General features: G+C 54.2%; 1 protein-coding gene across 4 annotated transcripts in view; it reads right to left on the bottom strand.

Moving 5' to 3' along the window:
* The window catches only part of ldb1a (LIM domain binding 1a), a 64,855-nt gene that overhangs the window by 40,186 nt on the left and 10,787 nt on the right, over positions 1-13,882 (bottom strand). For 2 of the 4 annotated variants that reach the window (XM_068001989.1, XM_068001990.1), the window contains exon 1: positions 4,104-4,216. The exons of the other annotated variants lie outside the window; for them this stretch is intronic. In XM_068001989.1, coding sequence (XP_067858090.1) covers positions 4,104-4,167 — 64 coding nt within the window. In that variant the 5' untranslated portion in view covers positions 4,168-4,216. Of the gene's footprint in view, positions 1-4,103; positions 4,217-13,882 lie in introns of those variants that run through there. 4 annotated transcript variants of the gene reach the window in all.

Raw genomic sequence — 13,882 nt, 5'->3', positions numbered from 1 at the left:
AAAAAAAAGGTGCTTTCTTTTTACCTTCACTGAAGCTGCTGGTCCGAGGGGGGCACCCACGTCTGATTGGAAACGAGAAACCCACCCCCTCCCTCACCCCCCCGGCCTCCCCACCACCAAAAAAAAAACACTTCAGCAAATTATCTTATTTATTTATTATTTCTTCAAACCAAAGCCCTGACGTGAGGTGCAAGGCCTGCTATCTCTCTCTCTCTCCCTCCCTCTCTCTCTCCCTCCCTCTCTCTCTCTCTCTCTCGAGCCTTCCCGAGGAGCTATAGTCTTTTGTTCTGTGGTGGGGGAGGCAGCTGTCAGCAAACAACAATAGCGTGGAGAGCCCTGTGTGTGTGTGTGTGTGTGTGTCGTGTGTTGGTGTGATGTGGCCCCGGTTTTTTTTTTCGCACTGAATCAGAGAGGCCTGTGGCAGACGGCTGGCCGTTCTCAGCGCCTCCCCCTTGCTCCCCGAGGCAGACAATAGGGTAATACCAGAGCCCCCCCCCACCGCCCCCGGGCTGCTGCCCCTCTAAACCCTTCCCTGGAAGCCGCTTTGCATCCCCCTCTCCCCCCAAGGGAGAGAAGCCGTTTCCCCTGTCAGGCTACACGGGCTGGAAGACAAAGAGAGACAGGCAAAATTATTATATCTGCAAAAATGCAAACCGTGCTTTCAGGCCCTCACAACCTTTCCAGGGATGGAAGGTTATGTTTATTCCTTTTGTTGGCGAGACTGAACTCTGTTAATTTTATTCCCTCCGCACAGCAAAATGTTAAATGATCAGAGAGTGGGATGTGTCAGGGACACGTTCGAGGATGACGGCAAATCAGGTCATTTTTCGTGGCAAACTTGTTTTCGTTTCTGCCTCTTTGTGGCACTTTTAAAAAAAAATTGTATTAAACCATCCTGAATGTTTCTGTCACGTGAGAAAATGGGTCAGGCCTGAAATGAAAGCCTAACCTTTGTCTTTACACAGGTTCTCGCCAAAATTACTGAAATTAGATGTTTATCGAGGAATGAAACCGAAATTAAAATGGCAGTCGCCCGTTATACATCCTTTTATAGATCAGAAATTGTTCTCTATTTTCCTCCCCTCAACCTCACCCTGAGCATCAAGTCTGCAGAGAAATGTTAGCGACTGAATTAAATCTGGGAATTCTTCTTTCTTGTCTAAGTGATGATGTCGTGTTCGGCCTGGCCCACAGATACAGGCCTCATTCTACCATCCATCACCTGCCCCTCACCCCCTCACCCTCACCCTCCCCCCCTCACCCACCCCCTCCCCCGCTCACCCTCACCATTCCCCTCCCCCCCTCACCCACCCCCTCCCCCGCTCACCCTCACCATTCCCCTTCCCCCTCACCCTCCCCTCCCACCATCCCCCTCCCCCAATCCCCCTCCCCCCTCACCCTCACCCCTCCCCCAATCCCCCTCCCCCCACTGACCATCACCCATCCCCCACTCACCCTCACCCCTCCCCCTCACCATCCCCTCCTCGCTCACCCTCACCCGCTCACCCTCACCCACTCACCCTCACCCCTCTCCCGCTCACCCTCACCCCTCCTCCACTCACCATCCCCCCTCACCCCTCCCCGCTCACCCTCACCCCTCCCCCACTCACCATCCCCCCTCCCCCGCTCACCCTCACCCCTCCCCCGCTCACCATCCCCCTCACCCTCACCCTCCCCCACTCACCATCCCCCCTCCCCCGCACACCATCCCCCCTCCCCCGCACACCATCCCCCCTCCCCCTCACCCTCACCCCTCCACCCTCACCCCTCCCCCACTCACCATCCCCCCTCCCCCGCTCACCCACACCCCTCCCCCACTCACCATCCCCCCTCACCCTCACCCCTCACCCTCACCCCTCCCCCACTCACCATCCCCCCTCCCCCGCTCACCATCCCCCCTCACCCTCACCCCTCACCCTCACCCCTCCCCCACTCACCATCCCCCCCTCCCCCGCTCACCATCCCCCCTCCCCCCTCCCCCTCACCCCTCCCCCACTCACCATCCCCCCTCCCCCGCTCACCATCCCCCCTCCCCCTCACCCTCACCCCTCCCCCACTCACCATCCCCCCTCCCCCGCTCACCCACACCCCTCCCCCACTCACCATCCCCCTCACCCCTCCCCCGCCCCCCTCCCCCACTCACCATCCCCCTCACCATCCCCCCTCACCACTCCCCCGCTCACTATCCCCCCTCCCCCGCTCACCCTCACCCCTCCTCCGCTCACCCTCACCCCTCCCCCACTCACCATCCCCCCTCCCCGCTCACCCTCACCCCTCCCCCGCTCACCATCCCCCCACACCCTCACCCCTCCCCCACTCACCATCCCCCCTCCCCCGCTCACCATCCCCCCTCACCCCTCCCCCGCACCCCTCCCCCCTCCCCCACTCACCCTCCCCCTCACCATCCCCCCTCACCACTCCCCCACTCACCATCCCCCCTCCCCACTCCACTCCCCCTCCCCCTCCTCCGCTCACCATTCCCCTCCTCCGCTCACCATTCCCCTCCTCCGCTCACCATCCCCCCTCCTCCGCTCATCCTCACCCCTCCTCCGCTCACCATCCCCCTCCTCCGCTCATCCTCACCCCTCACCCGCTCACCATCCTCCCCCCTCACCATCCCCCCTCCCCACTGCCCCTCCCCCTCCTCCGCTCACCATCCCCCTCCTCCGCTCATCCTCACCCCTCACCCGCTCACCATCCTCCCCCCTCACCATCCCCCCTCCCCACTCCCCCTCCCCCTCCTCCGCTCACCATCCCCCTCCTCCGCTCACCCTCACCCCTCCCCCACTCACCATCCCCCTCCCCGCTCACCCTCACCCTCCTCCGCTCACCCTCACCCCTCCTCCGCTCACCCTCACCCCTCCTCCGCTCACCAGCCCCCTCCTCCGCTCACCCTCACCCCTCCCCCTCTCACCAGCCCCCCTACCCGCTCACCAGCCACTCTCCTCCTCCCCCACTCATCAACCCCCTCCCCCGCTCACCATCCCCCACCCCTACCCACCCTCCCCTCCCCCAATCCCATTCCCCTGCTCTCCCTCCCCCTCCCCGAATACTACCCCCTCCCCCCCTCTCACCCTCCCCCGATCACTATCCAGGACCCCCCCCATCCCCCATTGACGCTGATGTGGGGACCGGTCACTGGGTTAATGGAGCCGAGGGTTTCTGGTGGCTGGGAGCTGGGAGCTGGGCTGAGGGAGAACATTCATTTCAACTCAGCCGGAGAGGAGGAACAGGATTAAAAAAGTGGGAAAATTCCCGCCCTGCTCCCACAGCTCACTATAAAACACCCCCAAAGAGCCATAAATATTAACGTATGACCCACAATTATATTACAACATTAAAATCATAGAAATATCCGTAAAATTACAGCTTCCATCAACCCTCAGACACTAAGGATGCAAAACAATCTTTAAAAGGGGAGAAAAAGCCAGTCATTTCCTGACCTTGGGATTTACAAGCAACCGCCAGTCTATGAAGAAACAATTATGCTCTAATTGAACTTACGATGTACCTACGTACGGCAAGTGAACCTCATGGGGCAAAGCACCTCCTTAACAACAGAATACTACGTCCTGCATAACACGCGATAACGCTGTCCTCATACATCAGCGCGTTCTCCAACTTATCACAAGCAGTGCCACACGGGGTCTTCGGGCAACTAAATTAAACTACGTCGCTCCCCACCGAGTAACTGCATCGTTTGGTGGGATGCTGAGCCGCAAAGATTAGCCAGCTCCCGTGCCGGAGTTTGCTGCGCTGGCTGATCGTCACCTGCATGGGTGGCAGGGGATCCCACCATTGGCCTCAGTGCCCCTGGGCAAGTGAGGGGTGGAGAAGAGGGTGGGGGGGGGGGGGGGGGGGGCGGGGAGAGAATCCGTCGTGGCTCCTGCATCGCCATCCACCGAGCCCCCCGACGGGAAGTGCGCGCGCGCGCGGGCGGGCAATCTGTCTGCGAAGCCCCCTGTGGCGGAATAGCTCGTCATCCAGGCTCACGCATTGGACACCTGGACGGAACCGTTCCCCCGGGGGGAGAGATCCGGGAGAGGGAGGGAAGAGAACTGGTGGGAGGAGGTTGGGAGAAAGGTTACAGGCGGGTTACATACCTCCAGCCTCGTACTGCTCCCCCATCACCCCAACAGTCCCTTCAGCAAGGATTCTTTTCAACATTAAAAAAAAATTGGACGTTTTCACGGCGTGGTCCCGTCCCGGACTGGACGCGGGCGGGGGGGGGGGGGGGGGGGGGGGCTTGGGACGAGCGTCTGCGGATCGCTTCCCCCTCTCGGTCTCAACTGTTGAGCGTTAGAGGCTGCGGTTGGTGTGATGATTTGGGGTGGCGCTGGGGGGCGGGGGCGGAGGGAGGGAGGGAGGGGAGGGGGGGGGGTGAGTGTCTCTGTGCGCATTGGACTGACCGCCCCCGGGGGGGGGGGGGGGCGGGGGAGGCGACCGTGGGCGAGGAGGAGCGGATGTCAGATCAGTATGCGCACCACCGAGACAGGGTGAGTAAGCACAACCACACCAGGGGGCCTCCGGGCTCTCCCCTCCCAGGCACTCAACAGGAAAACCGCAGGCAAAAGCCTGGCCCAGTGCTGATAACAGCTCGATCAGATTGCCGTGGCTCCATTGCGCTAAGGCATAACCGTTGAGACATGTGAGGTCAACCCAGGAATAAATGAAAATAGATAAAGCGTTTGACATTTTTTTTTTTAGTCAGTGCAGACTGCATGCAAGAGGCATCGTTTTGTTATTAATTTCAGAGGCAACATCCAGGCCGTCCTTACCCAATCTGGGCCTATATGTGACTCCAGTCCCGCACCAATGCGGTTGACTCTTCACTGCCCTCTGAAGAAGGCCCACCACCAACTTCTCCGAGCAACGAGGGACGGGCAATAAATTCCGGCCTTGTCAGCGACGCCCACATCCCGAGAATTAATGAAAACGTACAGATTCTCCGACGTGGTTTTCACCTACACTTCAGTACGTTCACTCAGAAGGATGCTCAGGCGGGAGAAAGCTGTTCAGCCCAACATAGGAACAGGAGGAGGCCATTCAGCCCCTCGAGCCCTTTCCGCCATTAAATTGCTGATCCGCACCTCAACTCCATTAACCTGCCTTTGCTCCGTGTCCCTTCGTACCCTCACCCAACAAAAATCTGTCCCACAAGCCCTTTCTCTTTCTCTTATGCCTCTCACGGTCGAATTTCCGCAGGGTTTCCCCAATCACTTGTTTTCCCCAGGGTTTGCACCGATCTTCTGCTGAAGCTAGAATGAGAGATTCGCATCGGTCAACTCTACCCACCTTCTCACCATTACCCTCAGTCTCTTCTCTCTCCAGAAACACGTCTGCTTGTCTCTTGACCCCATTCACACTCCAGTGCCTTTCTCTGGAAACTGGTTCCAGAAGAACAACAACTTGCACTTACACAACGCCTGTAATGTTGGGGCCCGGGGTCTGCCGTTCAAAGGCCAGTGGAGTGGGCCTGAAAGGTTAAATTGAAAAGAGGCCTGCTTGGTTGTTCTCAGAGTGAAACCACGCCCAGGCACAGGGCTGCCTCAAAAGGTTTGCCAAAAAAACAAACTTGAGCAATTGTTTTTTTTACCCAGCTTTGATGTCCAGACATGCCCCCCAATCAGAAGGCCTGGGCTAATGTGTAACTGCGCTGCTAAAGTGTCGGTGGGTGTCCCTTTAAGGCTGCAAAGCATAATTGATAAGAAAGCGTCAGGTAAGTTCATACACCTGTCAATTAAGAGGCTGCAGATATTGTGGCTCTGGTACTTTCTGTTCCTGGAGAGTTTTTCCGCACATTCCAAATCCTGCTTTTGCTTCCTATACTTTTTTTTTTACACATGCGGCACAGAAATTTGTATTAAGCAGTGTGTGACGTCTGGAGTGTGACGGACAGGAAGTGCGACAGACATGCTTATGTAAAGTTTTCATCATATTGCAGATAGATATAAAAAAGAAAGGTTTGCATTATTATAGCACCTTTCACAACCTCAGGATGTCCCAAAGCGTTTACAGCCAAGGTGGTACTTTTTGAAGTGTGGTCACTGTCGAAACATAGGAAGCCACAACCCAAACAAAACTGGGGTCCAAAAACAGCCCTGAATCTTCAGCAAATTTGACTCCAGTTTGCGTCTTCGTGCAGTCAGCTGTCAGGTTGGAAGAGCTGCACCTATTTACGGGTCGCCTTCGGGAATTCTGATTGACAACGATTGAAACGGTTTCTCCAACTGTGGGCGGGAGGGAACGAATAACTAAGACCCTGAGTTCCCTCAAGGTCTGCACGCAAGTTTCCTGGCTGAGTGAACTGGTGCAGGTTCTGGTGCAGATTGCGTTCTAAAGAGGCAGTGAGCAGCTTAGACCCCAGGAAACTCCAGTGCAGAAGCCTCTGAAAAGACTGCAGTCTTCGGCAAGGGGGAAGCTGCAGCCAATCGCTCCGTGACCCCCTTTGCATTATATCCGCTCGAGGGCGTCTCCCACCCTCGACAGAACCAGGAGCGGCCACGGGTCATCTGCACCCATGGGGCACCCAGACAGGGCAGCATCTCACCAAAGGGTTGTGAATTTTTTCACAGGAAGGCCTGCAAGGCCTCCAGGACGACAGGAGGGACAGACCCCTTGGTGTGCCAGGCAGCAAGGCACCCGAGGGAGATGACCCCCACCCCCCCCCGCTCACTGCCAACGTCTTCTGCCATCCTGCCTTATTCTCCTCACCTTCACGCTCAGCAGTCCCTCCTCCTCCTCCTCCTCCTCCTCCTCCTCTATAAGGTGTGGCATAGAGAGATACGGCCATGCAGAATGCCACACCTTCTCCACAATTTTTCCGAGTATGTGCCGGGCGGTTGGGGAAGGGGGAGAGAATGCAGGAGTGGGGAGAGACTGTTGCACTGTGTAAGTGGGGGGGGGGGAAGGGGAGAGGTCAAGTGCAAGTCTCAGTGAGCAAAACTGTGCCCAAAAAAAAAACGGGTACATAAGAACATAAGAAATAGGAGCAGGAGTAGGCCAATCGGCCCCTCGAGCCTGCCCCGCCATTCAATAAGATCATGGCTGATCTGATCCTAACCTCAAATCTAAATTCATGTCCAATTTCCTGCCCGCTCCCCGTAACCCCTAATTCCCTTTACTTCTAGGAAACTGTCTATTTCTGTTTTAAAATTTATTTAATGATGTAGCTTCCTGGGGCAGCAAATTCCACAGACCTACCACCCTCTGAGTGAAGAAGTTTCTCCTCATCTCAGTAGAAGAAAATGTGCGTGAGGCCAGAAATCAGCGAGCAAACCTGGGGGAACTCTTCGAAGCTTCAAACTCTTCACTTCCGCCTGAACCAGGTGAGTTGGGGAAGTGGCTGGGCCTGGTTTATACAGGTCTAACTTTCCCAGAGTGTAAAAGCAGGGAATTCCCAGGCAAGTGGCGCTCTGATGTAAAGAGCCCCCACCCCCCGTGGCTCGGGTGGGTGGATCGCCATGGCTACCCCACATCCAGCGCACTAACGCAGCGTAAGGCCCTTTTAACACGCGAATTGGGCCCTGCAAAGACCCCGACGGCCATTTTGGGAGACAACGGGGACGAGGCTACTGCCGGACTGCCCCTCCGTCACCCCGTTAAAAATAATCTGGTCCGCTGACGCCCCGAACTCTCCCCACCCCCAACTCCACGATCGCGAGCCCCCCCCCCTTCCCCCCTCCCCACGACGTTCCTCGTTGGCAGCTCGCCAGTTCTATTTCAAACAGGCCCGGGACTGGGAACGGCTCCGGCCTCTTCGCTCCCGGCATGGGCGGGCGGCTGAAAGTTTAAATCTACAACGGTGACAGTAACTTGCGTTTATATAGCGCCTATAACGTCGTAAAATGTCCAGGGCTCACACGGTAAGAATGGTCACCGGGGGCCCAGCGGTGCCTGTGGTCAAGCACGCCGACAAGAATCGGCACCTCCAGGAGAGCCAGGAGGAGAACGGCAACTAAATTGCGAAAATAAAATAAATAAATGAGGGGGAGCGAAGGAAAATAAATTAAAGACGGAATACAGAGGAAATAGGGAGTTCACCTCAACGAACACCATCTTGTTTATCTCCATGGCAACTGGGGCCTAATAAACCAGCTGTAGCTGGTTTGGTAATTAATCTCTGCCCTAAATCTCAGAGTCAAAGATCGGATCTCTGCAAAATAATTTCAGTGCAGAGCTGAGCTTCCTCATGTTCTGCACAGCTGGGCGCCTGGAACCTTTTCTAAACTCTCCTGCTCAGAGAATGTTTACGACCAAGTCATTAGGCCCAAAAATCCTTCATAACAGATCAACAAGACTCACTTATTCACCATATCCCTCAATCCCACCCACTCACCATATCCCTCAACCCCACCCACTCACCATATCCCTCAATCCCACCCACTCACCATATCTCTCAATCCCACCCACTCACCATATCCCTCAACCCCACCTACCCACCATATCCCTCAACCCCACCCACTCACCATATCCCTCAATCCCACCCACTCACCATATCTCTCAATCCCACCCACTCACCATATCCCTCAATCCCACCTACCCACCATATCCCTCAACCCCACCTACCCACCATATCCCTCAACCCCACCCACTCACCATATCCCTCAATCCCACCCACTCACCATATCCCTCAACCCCACCCACTCGCCATATCCCTCAATCCCACCCACTCACCATATCTCTCAATCCCACCCACTCACCATATCCCTCAACCCCACCCACTCACCATATCCCTCAATCCCACCCACTCACCATATCTCTCAATCCCACCCACTCACCATATCCCTCAACCCCACCCACTCACCATATCCCTCAATCCCACCCACTCACCATATCTCTCAATCCCACCCACTCACCATATCCCTCAATCCCACCCACTCACCATATCTCTCAATCCCACCCACTCACCATATCCCTCAACCCCACCTACCCACCATATCCTTCAACCCCACCCACTCACCATATCCCTCAATCCCACCCACTCACCATATCCCTCAACCCCACCTACCCACCATATCTCTCAATCCCACCTACTCACCATATCCCTCAATCCCACCTACCCACCATATCCCTCAACCCCACCCACTCACCATATCCCTCAACCCCACCCTCTCACCATATCCCTTAACCCCACCTACCCACCTTGCTTCTAAATCCCATCCACCTACCCATCTTCTCACCATAGCCCTCAACCCTTTCTCTCTCCACGCATAATCTAATTGTCTCTTAAACCCATTTGCACAATCTGCCTTACTGTCCTTCCCTGAGAACTTGTTGTTTTGGGTGACAAAGTTGCCCCAAATGTCCGTCCTTACTCTCAGCTTCCTCATTTTTAATTTGCCTCCCCTGGTGTTTGGGGCCTTCACCGGCTGCCTGGATTCAGCTCAGTCGATCCCCTTCACAGTTTTCAAAATTTTGTTCGGGTGGCCCAGAATCCCCACTTTCCGAAGCCCAGTTTCCTCACCATCAGGCCCACTGGGAAATAGGAGCTCAGTTTCTACTGCAGAAATAGCGAGTCTCCACTGAAGGTCGCTTTGTCCCCGTTAACCAATTTGCGACCTCGGTGCTGACTGGGGGGAGGGAGGAGGAGAGGGTCAGTGGAACGCTGCTGATCGCCACGGGCTGGAATTCCTCAATTTATTATAGTTTTGCCACATTAGAGGGTTCAATCGGTCTACACGAAACGGGCTATTAATGGAGAAGATAATCAGGCCTGGTGTGAAAACAGGCTGGTAATTCACTATTAATGGTTCTGGTGCTGATCGGTTTCACCTGCCCGGAGCTAAACCCCCAGCCCCCCCCACGGTGTGCAGCGCACCAGGGAGGAGCTGGGAGTGGTGGAGAGGGCGAGTCAGAGAAGATTGACTCTGTGAACTGCGGGTGGTGGGGTTAAATTCCAGACGTAATGAGGGGAGAGAATCCAGCGTCAAGTGGGAAGAGAGGGGGGGGGCTAATAAACAATTTGAAAAGAATTGAAGAATCAAATTCAGCAAGAGTCCCGAAACATATCCACAATAACCAGCAATTTCACGGAGAATTTCATCGAGTCTACAGCACAGAAACAGGCCATTTGGCCCAACTGGTCTGTGCTGGTGTTTATGCTCCACACGAGCCTCCTCCCTCCCTACTTCATCTCACCCTATCAACATATCCTTCTATTCCTTTCCCCCTCATGTGTTTATCGAGCTTCCCCTTAAATGCATCTACACTATTCACCTCAACTACTCCTTGTGGGAGTGAGTTCCACATTCTCACCACTCTCTGAGTAAAGAGGTTTCTCCTGAATTCCCTATTGGATTTATTAGCGACTATTTTATATTTATGGCCCCCTAGTTCTGATCTCCCCCACAAGAGGAAACATCGATCAGATGTGAGAACCTTGGTTGATTTTTCCCTACCCGAGCCCAGGGGCAGTGTGGCACTGTTGCCCTGACTGACAGCACTTTTGTTTATTAAACGAGACTGCCCCATTGAAATGAACGGCCTTCAACCCAACTGCGGTTAAAAAAAGCACATTTTGAGGCAGTGTTTAAAAAGTCCTTGGATGTGCACTTGAAGTGCCGTAACTTACAGGGCTACGGACCAAGAGCTGGAACGTGGGATTAGGCTGCGTAGCTCTTTTCGGCCGGCACAGACACGATGGGCTGAATGGCCTCCTTCTGTGCCGTAAATTTCTATGATTCTATGGTGTCATGGAACCTTCTGCAAAAACCCTAGGTGAAAATAAAACTGACTTGTTGTCAGCCGTGGCTCAGTGGGCAGCACTCTCGCCTCGGAAGGTCGTGGGGTTAAGTCCCCCTCCAGAAACCTGAGCACAAAATCCTTGCTGACCCTCCCAGTTGCAGTACGGAGGGAGTGCTGCACTGTCGGAGGTGCCGTCTTTCGGATGAGACGTTAAACCGAGGCGTTAAATTTCTCCACAAAAAAAAAATCGAATTTCCCTGCTAATCTATCTCAATCTTCCACAATTATCTGATGGCCCTGCTCAGTTTACTCGGAATCATAGAATCAGAGAAAGGTTACAGCACGGAAGGAGGCCATTCAGCCCATCGAGTCCGTGCCGGCTCGATGCAACAGCAATCTAGCTGGTCCCACTCCCCCGCCCTATCCCCGTAGCCCTGCAATTTTTTTCCTTTCAAGTACTTTTCCAGTTCCCTTTTGAAGGCCATGATTGAATCTGCCTCCACCACCCCCTCGGGCAGTGCATTCCAGATCCTAACCACCCTGATTGTCCCCACCCCCTTCTCAAAGACAGTAAGACCCTCCCTATTACTAGGTTCTGAGAACAGCACTCAGCACTCAGGACAGGGTCTGACACATCGGAGTAGAAATTACGATTCTGTGCTCGCCAGCCTGCAATCTGCTGCCCCTTTTACGCCTTAGATTTTAAAATTCTCATCCTTACGTTCAAATCCCTCCATGGCCTCGCCCCTCCCTATCCCTGTAACCTCCTCTAACCCCACAACCCTCCGAGGTCTCTGCGCTCCTCCAATTCTGGCCTCTTGCGTATCCCCCACTCCCATCGCTCCACCATTGGCGGCCGTGCCTTCAGCTGCCTGGGCCCTAAGCTCTGGAATTCCCTCCCTAAACCTCTCCGCCTCTCTCCCCTCCTTTAAGACCCTTCTTAAAACCCAACTCTTTGACCGAGCTTTTGTTCATCTCTGCCGGTATCTCCTACCCCAGCCCGAGTCAGAACCTTCAGGGGAAAGGGAGAAAATTGTGGAGAAAAAGCAAGTTTGCAGCGACAGATGTTTTCAGTTAAAAGGGAATTAAAACAGATGAGGTCCAGGCTGAATATATTTCAGATTAAACCCAGTACAAGGCAGGAGCCTCCTTCACAAGAATGCAGACTTGGTGAGGCCGGTTGTGAACACTAGGAATCTTTGACAGCGCTCTGTGTGTCTCCAGGAGCAAGTTGTGAAGATCTGGATCCTCTTTTGTTAAGTTTGTGATGGCAGTGTGAGATTATCGATGTCAGTGTGCTTTCAGTGAAGGGGCAGCGTAGATACACCTGTCAAAGGTCGCAGTTGGCCAGGACACTGAGCGCCTCTATCCTGACCTCGCACTGCCCAACCATTTCGCCGCAAGACAACCGATTGGCAGTTCACCCCCACCCAGGTTTCTCCTCGACTGTTATTGGAGTTCAGTTCCTCCGTCACCAGGCCCCCTCTGGTACCTCACTCATTCTTCATGCCTGGAGAGCGAGAGCAGGCTATTCGACCACGAGGTCCTCAGAGCTGCGCCCGGTTCTGTCCTCACCAGATAGCTACACGCGCGCACTAGATCGGGAACCCAGACTCAACCCGGGGCACTGAGGCCAACTGGTGCACGGGCCGAGGGGCGTTGACTCAGGACAGACCGGGGATGGATTCTGGTATCTCCCGGTCTGTGTGACTCTTTACCACACCGAGTGGTGCAACGACTATCTGTGCCACTCACAGTGCCTTTTATTCAATTTTTAAAATATTTAAATACTTTGGAAAGCAAACTATAAATAACTTATAACTTCCACCACCAAACACATCTTCCCCTCCCCTCCCCTTTCAGCATTCCGAAGGGACCGCTCCCTCCGCGACCCCCTGGTCCACTCTCCCATCACCCCCAACACCCGCTCTCCTCCCCACGGCACCTTCCCGTGCGAGCTCAGGAGACGCGACACCTGCCCCTTCACCACCGCCCCTCACACCGTCCAGGGCCCCAAACACTCCTTCCAGGTGAAACAGCGATTTACTTGTACTTCTTTCAATTTACTGCACTGTATTCGCTGCTCACGATGCGGTCTCCTCTACACTGGGGAGACCAAACGCAGACTGGGCGATCCCTTTGCTGAGCACCTCCGCCCAGTCCACAAGCGTGACCCTGACCCGCCGGTCGCTTGCCATTTTAATTCCCCGTCCCACTCCCACTCTGACCTCACTGTCCTCGGCCTCTTGCACTGTTCCAATGAAGCTCGAGGACCAGCACCTCATCTTTCATTTAGGCACTTTACAACCTTCTGGACTCAACACTGATTTCAATAACTTCAGATCAGAACCACTGCTCCCATTTTTTCGGTCAGCGAGTGCTGGTAATGGTTCTGCTGCTGCCATTCACAGCTACTCCTGATCAATCTTTTGTTTCTTAACCTGTCCCATTATCACCTTCCTTGCCTTGCAACATAGGAACATAGGAACAGGAGTAGGCCATTCAGCCCCTCGTGCCTGCTCCGCCATTTGATAAGATCATGGCTGATCTGTGATCTAGCTCCATATACCTGCCTTTGGCCCATATCCCTTAATACCTCTGGTTGCCAAAAAGCTATCTATCTCAGATTTAAATTTAGCAATTGAGCTAGTATCAATTGCAATTTGCGGAAGAGAGTTCCAAACTTCTACCACCCTTTGTGTGCAGAAATGTTTTCTAATCTCACTCCTGAAAGGTCTGGCTCTAATTTTTAGACTGTGCCCCCTACTCCTAGAATCCCCAACCAGCAGAAATAGTTTCTTTCTATCCACCCTATCCGTTCCCCTTAATATCTTATAAACTTTAATCTGATCACCATCATCCCTTTTGTCATTTAATCACTCGTGCCCTCCACCCTATCACAGACCTTCCCTTTTGTTCTTTCCTCCCCTCCCTCCCCCCCTTTCCCTGACTCCGTACTTGCTTAAAAACTTTAACTCTCTTAACATCATCCAGTCCTGACGAAAGGTCTTCGACCTGAAACGTTAACTCTGCTTCTTTCTCCACAGACGCTGCGTGACTTGCTGAGCTTCTCCAGCATTTTCAGTTTTTAATTTATTATTATAAATAACTTAAATTAGATGCCGGCCATGGCTCAGTGGGTGGCATTCTCGCCTCTGAGTTAGAAGGTTTGAGGGTTTAAATCCCACTCCAGAGA

Source organism: Heptranchias perlo, chromosome 21 (genome assembly GCF_035084215.1).
Source record: "Heptranchias perlo isolate sHepPer1 chromosome 21, sHepPer1.hap1, whole genome shotgun sequence".
In the NCBI taxonomy this organism is placed as follows: domain Eukaryota; kingdom Metazoa; phylum Chordata; class Chondrichthyes; order Hexanchiformes; family Hexanchidae; genus Heptranchias; species Heptranchias perlo.
The sequence above is the reverse complement of the archived record's forward strand: the minus strand, read 5'-3'. Positions and strand labels throughout refer to the sequence as shown.